Source organism: Folsomia candida, unplaced genomic scaffold, assembly GCF_002217175.1.
Source record: "Folsomia candida strain VU population unplaced genomic scaffold, ASM221717v1 Fcan01_Sc002, whole genome shotgun sequence".
Lineage (NCBI taxonomy): Eukaryota > Metazoa > Arthropoda > Collembola > Entomobryomorpha > Isotomidae > Folsomia > Folsomia candida.
The window spans coordinates 13,465,543-13,479,841 of NW_019091194.1; the positions used below are offsets into that span (position 1 = coordinate 13,465,543).

Genomic DNA, 14,299 nt, shown 5'->3' on the forward strand with positions numbered 1-14,299 from the left:
CGTTAGCTGTAGAAATAAATTAAGGATTGGATGGCTTGCATCAAGGTTAACTACTTGGAATGAAGACTAGTTTTTGTTACCGAATATTAATAATAATGTTGAGAGCAGCCAATATAAGAAGTTTGTATGAATGTCACGGAAATTTTATTATTTTTGTCTGATTGAGCATAAACAAAAGTACAAGTTTTGTAATGATTCCTCTATTTTAATTCTTCTCTGAGACAATCTGCGCTGTGACACGCCACGCACACACCACCCAAAAATATATCCATGATCATGACCAAAGAAGAAAATATTAAATCTAGATAAATAGATAAGTGATGATAATCAAGCACATATGCTTCACCAAGGGCGGATCTTTAAAGTGATACAAGACATTACGCATAGCAGGCCATAAATCTACAGCGAAAAAGATGTGTATAATTACATTGAGGAAAGGTGCCAAACCGTGCCATGAGTGTGCTTGGATTTAATTTATGACGGGTGACAGCGAATTAGCATGTTTTCTCGAGTTCATTACAAATTATGACATAGTATGAAAACATTTGAGCAATTTTTGCGGCAATTTGTATATGGTAATCAACCAGTAGTAATAAGAAGGTCACTGCAATATACTTAGCAAAAAAGCATTGCAGTAACTTGCAACTTTGACTTACGGTGTCATACTGAGTGATGATATTGTGCAGCACGGTTTTTAGTCGACTTCGCACCAAAAGCCCAAAATTTATTGCAATGTGGTTAAAGCAAAAACTTGGTTATATGAATATATGTATGCACGACTATACGTATGTAAGTATGCACGAGTCTATTATGCAAGACAGTGTTGCAGATCAAAAGAAGAAATGTGTTTCACGGTGCATTTGGCATGATAAATGTCAATGGATATGGAGCACAATCTTCTTGTTGGTAATTGGGTTCTTCTTATTCTTCTGCTCATATGTGGCCTGTCTTTTAAAGGAATGTTGCAGTCGGTAAATTATCGTGTCAAAGTTGGACAGGTATGGAAAGCAGAACTATCTGCTTACTACTCGACTCCTGAATAATATTGTAGCCAACAAGGGGTGAAACTCGGTTGTTGAGTTGTATGAAACAAAATATCTTACTTGAATATTATCATTAGCCTGGTTTTCAAGCCCATACAACAACTCCAGTTTCAGTACTAGCCAATGGGAAAAAGTTGGACGAATAATCCGGAGATGGTGAAGCTTGGTTGGCGTGTGGTGAAAAAAGTTGTAGGAGAAAAAGAAAATAAATTATATTCACAAAAGTCGCAGCATTGCAGCTCACTCAGGATCTGTATCCATTACGAGAACGCCTCCGTCTGCGGTAACCTGTGTCACGTCCTTCCTCTCGCGAGTCGAGCCGAGAGTCATGGTCGTAACACCAATATATTTATAATGTGTTTGGTTGTTGCATTCCTTGTAACAAGACACCAACATCAGGGAAATAATCTCAAGTTTTGAGATACAAAAGTAAAGTAGCTGGCTGCTAAAAAATTCTAAATTCTCAGGGTCGGAAGACTTTCTTTTGGCAGATTTGAAATGAGTTGTCTTCTTGTTTCGTCCTCGTAATGGATTGTGTGTCTTGCTACAAATTTGCATGTCTTCGCTTTCCAGCTCAACTCATAATGTTTTCCGTAAATAATATGAATTTTCACTGGTCGTGTTGTGCTAAGATGGCGGGATGAAAATGGTAAAAGCAAAAGTATTTGACGGGTATAATCAGCGTCTTAAAATTGTGCATAAAAGGAGAACAAAGTTAACAGGATGAATAATGAGGGCAAAGAAAAGAAGAGACAGAGAAAAGAAGAATACAAAATCTTTAGACTTACTTGGCTTATCGGCTTCCAAAATTTCGTCTCCGATGCTGCATTCTCCATCCCTCGTGGTGAGAAGCAGGAGCAGAGCGACACATGTCGCGGCAAACGATGTGCGACCAAGATTCAAATTCAAGTCTAAAATCTTGATCGCTTTCCGATAGCCGTTCCTTTGTTTAGATTTAGCGGTGGCTAAACCTCCACCTGTGAGGTTTGCCATATTCTTCATTTTAAGGGAACCCCTGCTACATGTAGGATTCTAATGATGGGGATACAAATGCATTTATGCAGTAGTTTCACATTTACTCAAAAGTTTGGAGTTGACACGCTGTTCATCTAGTATTTTGCACAAGTTTAAGTGTCAAATATTGATATTTTGCATGATAGTCTAAAATATTGATGAGATGACTCTTATGCATTCATAACACTGTCGTGGAACCTCTGCTTAACAATTAACTGTCACTATTATTGTGCATATGAATGGCGGACATGACAGCGCACTCATTAATGTATGATTAATGTATGATTTCACTGAAACGTGAAACTAAATGTTACAACATGAACAACTGTGACACTGTCTTCGAGGAGCACTTAACGTACTTAATTGTTGCATTTGCACAACATCAAACAACCCATAAATTGTGTACCACTGGAGCAAACTCTACTTGTAGAGCAGGGTTGTGAGATATATATGTGCGTGAAAGTGGAGAAATGTCCAAGTGCGACTCCGTTGATGGGTCTATAGGGGAATTCGTCATCCATCCAAGTTAGTCGACGAGTAGAGAGTAAAACTACGAGGACAGGAGGAGGGATGACAATAGCGTTGGCAACAGTGGGGCAAAGCTAAAGTGTTGGTTTAGTTGTCACTGCTGCACTTGATGATAATGATGATGACAATGGGATGGTCAGCCTGGCCCCATGGGCCTCCAATTCCAACTTATGGGACTTCAATCTCCCCATATTTCCAAAATGGTCCTTTACTTCACAGTTACTTTCCCATACAAACACACTTCTCGTCAGACAGGAAGAACGGACCGCACTTCACTTGACGACTTTGTAAGCTCTTCGTACTTCGCTCTGTGACGATTAGGATGACAGTAATGATGACAAAGAAGTGGCCAAGTGGTTCCGTCACTTTCGTTGAGTTGGGCTGGTGGGTGCAGGGTTGCGATGCAATTCAAAGACTCGTAATGGGAATGCCAGAATCCATCATCAAACTAATCCTGTTATGTCCACATCGATCTGCAGAGCATACAGGGAAAAACGGATTAGCAATAAATCTTTATGGACGTACATGCACACACATACGCAACGCAATCTCTCGCAAGTAATAACTACCGCCCAATATATTTCGGCATTATACAAATAAATGTGAACGTATGTGCACGAGACGATGTACGATGACCCATCAAAACTTGTTAGGATGGATTATGTTCTGTTTTGCTCAACACACGGCTCGTGAGAAGACACCAGCACGCACGCACATTCCGGCCTCCCATCATTACAAAAATATATTTACTGACAAATTGCTAATAGATATTCAAACAAGCAAATTACATACGCTTTTAAGTTTTTCTTTGCATTGTGCAATAAAGTTAGACAATACAAACCTGTTCAACTTTTTCATGTAGCTTGTCAACTTGGAATGATAAGTTACGTGCAAGTCGTGAATTAAGATTTGGATGGAATATGATTACTTATGAAGATGAAATTGGGTATGTACATACATATTTACATTGTGTATTCACGTACGCAATTTAAGTGGATTTGTTGCATCGCCTTACAATAATAGGACAACAATGTAACACGTACATATCAAGAGAAATTCTTGTTCCTAATGTTCAATCTTTACATATTCCCATCATCGTTATCCTAATTGGCCTCATCATCCAGCATCAAACAGGCTGATGTCACAATTCTTTAATTCAATGCGAAAGGTTTCAAATAAGTATATTCATGTATATGGGTTGGCAGTAACATATTCCGTAGCGTACTTTTAACAAGGGCACAACAAACAACCATGAACCTGAAAACTTGTGTTGGGCAAGTTGTTCAACTTGAAATATTGGTAAAGTCAAATTACGCAATCGGTACAACAAATCTAGCAAAAGTTTGGTTCCAAGTCTGCGTTAATAAGGCAAGTCAAATGCATACACAAGTTTAGCGACTACATAAAGTGTGTGTGTGCATAGGGAACAAACTGTGCGAGTTGAATCGAACGTACCCCAATTAAGTAAGTTAACTTGTTCAGCGATACTATAAACCAGCGCCGTTTACATAATACCTTGCTACACAAAGGACGTATTATGTTTATGCAGGGGAAGTTTAATAAAGTCGTTTAGTTTCATTTTCGTCACCCTCATCTCGTCAGCCGAGAACCAGGCTGGCTGGCTGCTCAGTCATCAGGGTAAAGAACTTGACAAGGCTTTGCCGCTGGCGTGTCAACCAGTTCCGTTCATTTGAATGGGAGAAGGAAGTGAGAGACAGGAAAAGTTTTCAACGCTGAGTTTGTTTCTTGTGTTTTGACACATTCCATCCGTAGTTGCTATGAGCAGGTCATTTGCATGTTATTACGTATTTTGTGGTTCTACTCGTAGTGAGTGCAGGAGGGCAAGTGGAACAACTTGACTGGATTGTTCTTTCTCTCTGCATTACGTCCACGGTGGTGGTGCGGTGGTGTGTTTGCTTGTGTTTGCAAGTATGTGGTGCTTTCTTTCAGACTAATGCTTTCAAAAGCACTAAATTATGGATTGAGATATCAAGTTTTCAGTCTGCTCAATAGCTTGCTTGGTCGAGCACTTGGTCGCGGTTATCTAGTATTGACAAATAACTTGAACAATGACAGGATAAAAAATACCAAGTTTGGACGAGACGGTCTTAATCGAAAGCCAATTTTCATTTTGTTTCTAAAACTCACTATCGTCGTGCGTGATGTGTGTAAGACCATAAATATGATAACCGTTATTACTGGTCGTATACATATGTGCATATGAATATGCTCAACTGATTCGTTTGTTGTATGCTAAAGGTTCAAAATGGTTTTCATTTCAATAGCCAATTCCCTCACGAATTGCGATTCCATTGAAACTTTGTGCACAAGAATGGTTATCAAACTCCATAAATACTTTTCAGTTATAACCTTTATTATTTTAACAAACATGTCTCAAGTTCAGTAAAAAAAACAAGCAGCGAGTGTTATGAAACGAAAGACTATTTATGATACAACCGTATCGAATTTGGTTTGCTGTATCAAATTATTCATTTCGAATGGTAGACTCCACTCCGTATTATTTAGATAGTTGTTATTGAGTGGGAGTAAAGTTAAAAAAGTTTTCACTGGATAATTAGACTTCGCATTTGAAATCAGTAATTATACAACTTTGCTAACAGAAAGTTGGCAGCATAGTAAAATCAGCTCGAAAAAGTACCTAAAAATTGTTGGATAATTTTAAAAAAAGCTTTAGAAATTTGCTAACGAGTTACTGATTGCAGACGTTAGTTCAAGGTTCACATGATTGTTGTTGTGTTCGTTTTAATCAATTCCGTACCTAATAGTATTTATCTCGAAATAACGACAAATTGAAATAATAGTTCAATATTTATCGTTGTCTTGTAAATTTAGCATCATAAATATTTATCGACGTATTGCACAATTTATTGGAAACTGACTGAAAATAGTTATTAACATAGATTTGTATTAGAAAAATATCATATTATGCAGCAAGAGTAACGACCATTAAGAGGAATATTCCTAAACTGGCCATATTTGTATGTACCTATTTGTCGCATGGTTATAACATTTCACAAACAAGTGTAGTTATAAATACCTGCAGGAAAACCCAACATTCCGTTGATTTAATTAACTGAATTTATCTCCTGTCTTACTTGTTGTCAGTAACCTAATCCCAGCCGAACTATGGTAAATGTATAATACGTTGCATGCGAATTACATAGTTTACTAGCGTCCTGCTAGTAAACTAGCAGCTCGAGCTTGCCTACTTCAATTATGGAACAAGAATAATTATGCTTGTGACCATTTAAATAAAAGATACGCCTGTACGACAGAACCACATGTGTGCATATGTATGCATTCAAATAAATTGTTTTGCGCTACAAAATTTGTACAGCAACTATTCACAAGGATTTGCCAATCGATACAATACATCCGTTAGGTAAATTTTTTGTTGGGAGCTTACTAGAAATTTATGCGTAAAGAATGTGTACAGAACTAGTTGCACATTGTCATTTATTTCATTCCTTTGAAAGGCCACGTCCTTGTTGCCAACATTTTTCCATGCCATGTAATGAGTAAATATTTGGCACCAAAGGAACTCGATGCCCTATTTGTCAGAGTAGAGAGTGAAAGGAGGAAAGTTTGCAAAAGGTGAGAATACGAAACACTTTTCTTCACAACCACTCAAACTTTCTTTCACACAATTTGAAGGAGATGAACGTGTTTTAGCAAACTAAATAAGACGGAAGGAGGCCGCCGAGCTTAGACATGCCAAGTTTCAATCCGAAACATGGAGAAAGTCTTCCTTTACTTGAGACAGGTTATTAGTATGTCAATAGCAGAAATCGATTTTGTTTTGCATCCAACAGCTCTGCTCCTACTCGTCCCTCAAGGCATTAAACTATTGAAATTCCACAACTCCCAATTTGTAGTAGTTCCCGAAGCTCTATTGTGTATGCATGTATATAGGTTCGTGTGTACTATGAACGACGTGTATGTGTGTCGTATTTGCGTTTCCTCCTAAGCTCGTCCCATTTGTTGTTGTTCTACTAGTCTGGGTGGAATTGCATCCAATTGCCCATGTTATGAGATTCTTTATCTTTCAATCCCCAGACCAAGCAAGCAGAGCAAATGCAAATTCAGGAAGCCACAGAGGGAAGAGAATCCGAAAATACCTTATTTCCTGTTTGGTGAAAGTGGGTGGGTGATCTATCTGCTGCGAGTGAAACACCCCATTATACAACCACAACAGCAACCCCGCTCGACTGCAATTACTCGTCTGCTTTGCTTGCCATCGGGAAAGGTAATTATTCCCGAACTGCACTACAAAGTGTGGCAAGTTTGTCCTGTCCTCCTCAAAACCAACATTTACAATTCTCATGCATACGTTTAGATATGCATGATTGACAAGTTGCGTCGTAGCAACAGACATGAATTTGTGTACGACTCGTGTTGGGTAGACTGTTTGCAAATTGTCAAAAAAAAGTCACAGCCAATCCAGCACCATCACTTTGCTTTCACTCGTGGAAGAACCCCAGAAACCTCTCCTTAGTTCCAAAAATAATTTCGCAGATTGCCAAATTCGTTGCACGGATCCTCCACCCGTCCAAGCATGTGTTCATTATTGGTATGAAATATTTTTTATGTAGTGTTGAAAGGGAAAGCTCATGTCGAGATCCTCCAAAGCACTGCAGAAATCGTAATAAAATTCTAGCTAGGCATGTACTACATACATGCGTATATACATTTGAATACCAAGCAGAGTTTGGCAACATTCTTACCAATGCACCTGGATAAGTACGTATCTGGCTATTGGGCCGGCATATATGTAGGTGGATAAGGAACTGTTTGATAAATATTCAAAGGTTGGCTGTGTGAGTGTCTTTGATCTTCAATTCCAACATGTCATTTCCCTTTCATGTCTCCTACATCTCGTGGCCCCTGCCATGATATTGCTTTCCAACTAACTCCATAGCGGAAGAATGTGGTTCAGTCCCAGGAAAAGATTCATTTCCTTGCTCGCCGGTGTGTCTTCTGGTTTGGTTTTGTTGTTGCATTCCTTTGGTTGGAAGGTACAAGTATTAGGGAAAAGTGAATTGAAATAGAAATTGATACTTGCACTTGGGTTTCTGCTGGCTGTTTACCTAAGCGCGTGAAGGACGTATACGTAGAAATTATTCGTTTGTCTGAACGTACAAACAATTCAATCTCGGAGTTTATTCTACTTGTGGAATTTCAGCAAAGACTTTTCTGTGAAGGGAAAATTGCTTTTGTGAAATATTAAAGTTTTGTTTGCTTTGCTGAAGAGAATTTCAATTATACTGCTGAGCAGTTCATCCCGTTACTTATAAAAGTATGTCATCAGCTTGATTTTGATACAATATGCACATTCGTATGGCATTTTATTGAAGGTATGTATAATGCAGTTTCTGACCACCGCATTCCAGAATGTGCAAATTAAATCTGTAAATAGCAAGTAACAATGTTCCTTTTATACATAAATACATAAATATTTTATACATACATAAATAAGTATGTTACGCCAATAACTATGGAGCAGTAAACACCAAATATTACGCCAGACATACGCAAGAAAAGTCTTATGTCTCATATAAAAAAACTATTAAATCAATTGAGGCGTAACACGTATCCGACTATTGTACTTAATTGCTCATATACATACATTCGCATCACCTGAGTGCATACGTATTCACATTGATAAATGAACCAACGGTACTAGTGACATTCAAATATTTCTTATTATAACTAATGTGTCCATTTTCTCCAATTAATTAAATAATACCTTAACTTGCTATTTGGTTCAACTATGCACTACGTGGAAAAAGTTGGAACAACTAAATCCAAATAAATCCTGAGGGAAAGCGAACTTCTGTTTGGCTTTAGGATTAAGACCCATCCATTAGAATTCTACATTAATGGAAACAGGAAGGCCACACTCTTCCCACTTACGCAAACCTTTCCCCAGTGAAAGCTTCAGTTCAGTGAGTTTTCCTAAAAATTCATTTATCGATTTGTTCAAGCTTGATGTGTACACGACAACTTTTCGTCCAAATTAATTTAATTAATCATCCACGGTTTCAGATGTCTACTTGTCGGTGAAAATTTTTTCAAATTCTAGATTTGCTAAATTGTTCAACGACAATGGTGATTTAAGCAAGTCTCGTTTCCTTCTGAAATCAACATGTGGACTGCTGCATGTTACCAAAAATAATACTACAATGGAGTATAAGAAAGCACACCAAGGACGTTTTTCAATCCAAATAACTAGCACAAAAATGAGACCATACGTCGCGCATGAATTTTTACGTAGTATTACAGTAAGCGTTGGAATAAGTAAAAATCTAGTGGATTATTTTCAATTGAACGCTAGAAAATTGCCCAGCAATTTCATGAGATTGATATCTAGAGAGTAAGATTGCCTGCTGTACTGTGTAAAAGTGAATAAAGAAACAACTGCATTTTTTGTATTGCTGTGTGCCTGTGCAAACTGCGAAGTAAGTTTGTAATTACGGCCTCTATATGTAGGTTAATATGATCGATCGTGTTTTTGCTCGGAATTCTATTTTATTTTTTAAGCACCAATTTTCAGTTCCAGCAACACCAAGGAAATCCTGTCTTGCTTCAAATTGACATTCACTATACATTGGAAGGACTGTTGTGCATAAATGAACATGGTTCATCACTTGGACTGGAAATCCACATTAAAGAAGTTGTCATTCATGTTTTGATTCAAATGAGCAATTTCTAGGGTTTACTCTCCATTGTCAACTATGAATTGGTTCATTTGTTTTTTATGAACACGTACATGCATAAAATGGGCAGTGGCCATTACCAGGATTCCCATGTCAGAATATTGTCTTATATATTTAGTAGCAAAGTTGGTTGAGTGAGGAAACCCACTTTATCAACTTGTACTTGAGATATCGTTTTGATAGCCGCATGTTCTCAATAACTTATTCAGGAGCAAATATCGTCCATGTACAAGGTGTACAACTCCAACCAATTATAGCAGAAGGAACAGTGTGTAGTTGTGTTATGGCGTTTTGCATGCGTGGACAGAATCCCTCTATCCCATTCGTATTTATATCATAAATGCGAATTGGAATTCCTCCTTTTTATAATCCTTTAGTCAAACCGTTATGAACTTGGGATTTATTTCAACCGTTCCATTTTCTGGGTTATTTTCTGGAGTATATTTAAATTGCGCATGAGATTTCTGACCATATGAACACAAAGGATTGATATATTTATCTGTCTACACATTTCTCTCCTGCTTTACGAATTATGTAAGTAGACAATTGCTTCCGTCAACGGACACCTTCCAGTTGTTGTGAAGTCACCTACATATGAAATTAACCTCATCACCAGACTACTTTATTTTAGTCATACACGTGGGTGTTTATTTAAAAAATTACAGATTACAAAATGTCAAGGGTAATCCGAAATGGGAATAAATATAAGCTTTTTTATAACGATACTCCTTATAGATAGCTGAAAACATTGGTTATTTTTTTTGGAAATAGGTTCACATAGTATGACAGCATCCCGTGACGAGTGTCAGTTTGAGATTTACGAAGTCCTTAACACTGGGAGAGGTGATGATACTCAGATAAAACACAGTTATCAGATGTAACACGTTCTAAACGAGTGTGATGCACAACATTAGAAAACCACGCAAATGCACACTCTGTAGAAAGATTGATGTTAATCGTCCTTCTATATTGCAGGTTTCTGCCAAGAAAGGAAGCCTGCCAAGTTTTTTTCTATGTGGTTTGTTTACAGGCCTTACTTTGAATTATCTTCCACCAGAACGCAAACAAGAAATGCATACTCGTCGTCCCAGGTACATACGCATAACGACACAAATTACGCACAAGCATACGCATCTTTGCACAAAATTGAGTTATCCTTCGCAAAACACACATAATTAAAACCAATTTGGATGTAAATACAAGCGGTTAGATTTGCGTGATGGTAATTAATTAAAATTTTTCAAGTCATGTAAGAATAACGGCTGCGCATACCAGCATAATTTCTTCTGGGATATCAATCTCGTTATGTTGCATATCTTCATCAGGTTTAAGAAAATTACAAATTCGTGCGAAAACAATTAAATATCAATCAGAGTTCCGCAAGCTGCGGGGATTCTTGTTCGTGACCTTTCTGAGGATAATGGACACACCTTTTTTCTCTGACCTATCAAAGGCAGATACTTTAGATAAATGGTATCATGTATGTTTATTCATCCTCTCACGGCTTTTCCACTCTGTCAAAGATTTAAGATTGTTGAGCCAATTGAAATGAACCCCATCAACAGCTATAATAAAGTAATGGAAGCCAAGTTCTGAAAATTCTGCATTGAATATGCTACAACATTTACACGTGTGCTTTGAAAAACAAAATTTGTCATCTTTGACAATTCGAAATTTCTGGACCTTTTACCAAGTTTGCATACGGTCATTAGGTCGACGTACATCGAGATGATCGTGTTTTTTGAAATCCCTAGCCCAAACTACGTCTAAAATTATCAAACCTAAAAATTCTGCATTTTTGGTGTTCGATCTCATAGAATCTAAAAAATTGATTCGCTCGAATGTTGTCTTGCGGACGGACAGCCGGACGGACGGACAAATCCATCACAAAACGTAGCTTCCACCACTTAATAATCAAAAAAATGGTCAACACATGCAAGTCTCACAAAACCAACAAGAGAGGAAACCTGATGAGCAACAATTAATAAAGTTATCAGCTATTCCTCCAATATTGTGTGTAAATCGCCATCCCGCAGATAGCCAAACACCAAACCATGTGCACGCCAAAATTTGAAGCCAACACAAACTCGCACTTGCATAATTCATCATACGGAAAACAGAGTGAGATATGAATCACTTCACAATTTGTTAATTTGCAGTTCATTTCACAGGTTCTTGTCATTCAAATTGTAACACATACAGAGTATGACAGCTCCCACAGCGAGATAGAGCATGTCCAGAATGAGAAATATTTTATGCCGCTGTTGTAACCACCATTCAACGTAGTATGCATACATATCTATAAATTGCCTACCGCACAATCCTTTGGCTACTATCACACAACCCAACGTAACAGAAACCCCTTCCTGATTATCTGTAACTCAATTTGCAAAGTCGAAATTGAGAATTATCAACTGTCAAGTGCTCGCAATCATAACGCTCCAAATTTACTCAAAATATGATGAATAGCAATTTGTCCCCCTTAGTGGCTAACAGCGTAATTTCTACCATCAATCTTTGTTACTGATATGTAAGAATGTACTATATATATCCTGCACACTAATGCGCTGTGAATAAGTTGGAGGCAGTAGCGTCGTGGTGACTGGTGGTGCAGGGTGACTTCATTTTCATTAAATCATCATGACCAACTACATCCAACTACTGTTTCATCTTTCCGTATTGCTTTCATGTGTCGCACGTATTCACAAGTCGTAAAGGAGTCTCATCATTCAGAAATTTCGCAGAATGGACGAAAATGAATTAAACGACAGACTGAACACAATCCTTGTTCGTGAAGTAGAATTAAACTCTATCCAAATGCCTGAGGCAAAATGAGAACATGCATAATTTTAATGCCAGGTAATAAAATTGCAATCTGCGCTATTTCGCATTATTAGGTACGTTTTGTGTCGTGGATCGTCTAACTTTCGGCATTTTATTGTCTGTGTGTTTACTAAGATGCAGGTGCTGCTGTTTACATAAGGATGAGAAGGAGATGAATCTTCGCAACCAGTTCGGCCATGTTTAGGCCATATTATATATAATCGCACATTAGTTAATACATTTCTTGAAGCAAAGATATCTGTCTCTGCCAAAATTTCTAATTTATTCTTATTGTATTTATTCCTTATCAGTTATCACCAAATGACGTATACATGACAAAAAGGCATTCACCTTAGCTGACCTAATGTAATCAGCAAATAAAAAATTTAATAATTTCGCATCAAAAGTATGCATAGATATGTTCATACGTTTTTATGCGTCAATAAAACCTGGAATCTTTCTTTACACATGCAATTTTATTAATTTGAGAACGTAATAATGCAGCAGCGTAAAACCAGTTTTATATAAAAATCAGCGAACAAACCTCCATCCTCAATTGGGAAAGATGATTTGCAAACTTGTGAGAACAATGGTCATTATGGACGAGAAGAGAAGAGCAACAACAGCAGAAGCAAGTCAAAAGTTTGAGGTTTTGATATGCGATGAGACGAACTCGAGACAACGGCGAACACCCAAAAGTCACTTGTAATACGAGTTAAAAACTTGTAGTTGTAGATTCTTCTAGATTACAAACCACCAACAAAGTTGGAAAGAGTTTTAAGTTGCACACTGGAGCAGTTTTTAAACAATTAATTTTTTGTTCAAGTAAAAAATTTACGCAATTTGAAATGCATTTAATATTCAATTTTTCTCGTCTTATTCCCCTCTTGCACTTTTTAACAATTTCAGAGTGCACGCAAACAAGACGGTATTTAACGTATAATATGTCTGGTTCCCAAAACGAGACAAAATATCATTTGTCGTAATTGGAGATTATGTAGATATGCTAGATATGCATTTCAATCACTTGTCTTGCATTTACGACGAGCCAATTGTACAGAGAAGAAGGCATGAAATTGGTACACACTGCTTAAACTTTTTAACATGTAAACCACAAAATCACTCAAAATCTTTTTTTCTTAAGTTTTGCAAGCTGTCGTTTATCCTTTTGAGATTACTCATTAATGGGAAATTCACACATCATTAGAAAATAAAAACTTCTATAATGCATGTATCAACGTATTGTGTTTTATACATATAGTGACGAATATAATTGGTGTGAGGTAATAAGTTCACTGGAAATCTTACTTTTATGAATCACTGATAACGATTAAAGAGATTATATTAAATTTTGCACCAAAAAATTTATTGACGCAGGTCAGTTAATGCATCAGTATTTAAATCTAAATCACTTTAAATTATTTGTATTTGCTGCACAAATTCTAGTATTTAGAACATTGTTTGTCCTCCTGCGTCCACGAAAAAAACCGGTCTCGAGGAGTTGGGAACAGTGCACTCACACGCGTCTGACTTACAACTGAGAGGCGATTGGAGAGAACTCCTGCGTTTTGTTGAATTTGAGACTTTGAGATGTTGGTTGGTGGGCTCGTCTCAACGCTGCTTTCCTCCACCAAAACCACCGTGAGAATTGATGCGACTCAACTTATTCCTATATTTACTTATTTCGTTTTTTGCTCTTGTTTGACGTCTTGAAATATTTTTGACGAAAGAATAAAACTTGAGATTTTTTAATGTTTTTTGAAATTTGAACCACAATTCCAAATTAGGGAGTTAGCTATTTTAAGGCAAAATTTGTTTGTGTGACCATGTACATAGTCTAATCAAAGAAATGGTGCGAATCTCATAAAACGTTACGATCTTCCTACACAGGGAGAGAGGAAATTAATACTGACATTGGGCATTAGACACACATACGATGGACCTCACATCATCAAGCCCTGCAATTAAATACGCCAGAGGTAAAATTTGGTGTTGGCGTGCTTGATAACTGGTAAAAAGTGACTCATTTTCCACACAAAACCACAAATATTAAGATAATGAGTACTTGTTTGGAATTCGCACTCTTGTATTTTTCGATAATGCACATTGTTGAGCCTCCTGTTGAACTCAATACAAAATGTGTGTATAACATGG

The 14,299-nt window shown here is 37.2% G+C and overlaps 1 protein-coding gene across 2 annotated transcripts in view; it reads right to left on the bottom strand.

The window, feature by feature from the left end:
* The window catches only part of LOC110843472 (nephrin), a 91,625-nt gene extending 77,957 nt beyond the window's left edge, over positions 1-13,668 (bottom strand). For both annotated transcript variants that reach the window (XM_022089438.2, XM_035847472.1), the window contains exons 1-2: positions 12,690-13,668; positions 1,832-3,058 (exon numbers count right to left, since the gene is read on the bottom strand). In XM_022089438.2, coding sequence (XP_021945130.1) covers positions 1,832-2,045 — 214 coding nt within the window. In that variant the 5' untranslated portion in view covers positions 2,046-3,058; positions 12,690-13,668. The remainder of the gene's footprint in view (positions 1-1,831; positions 3,059-12,689) is intronic.
* Between the last annotated feature and the right edge of the window lie 631 nt (positions 13,669-14,299).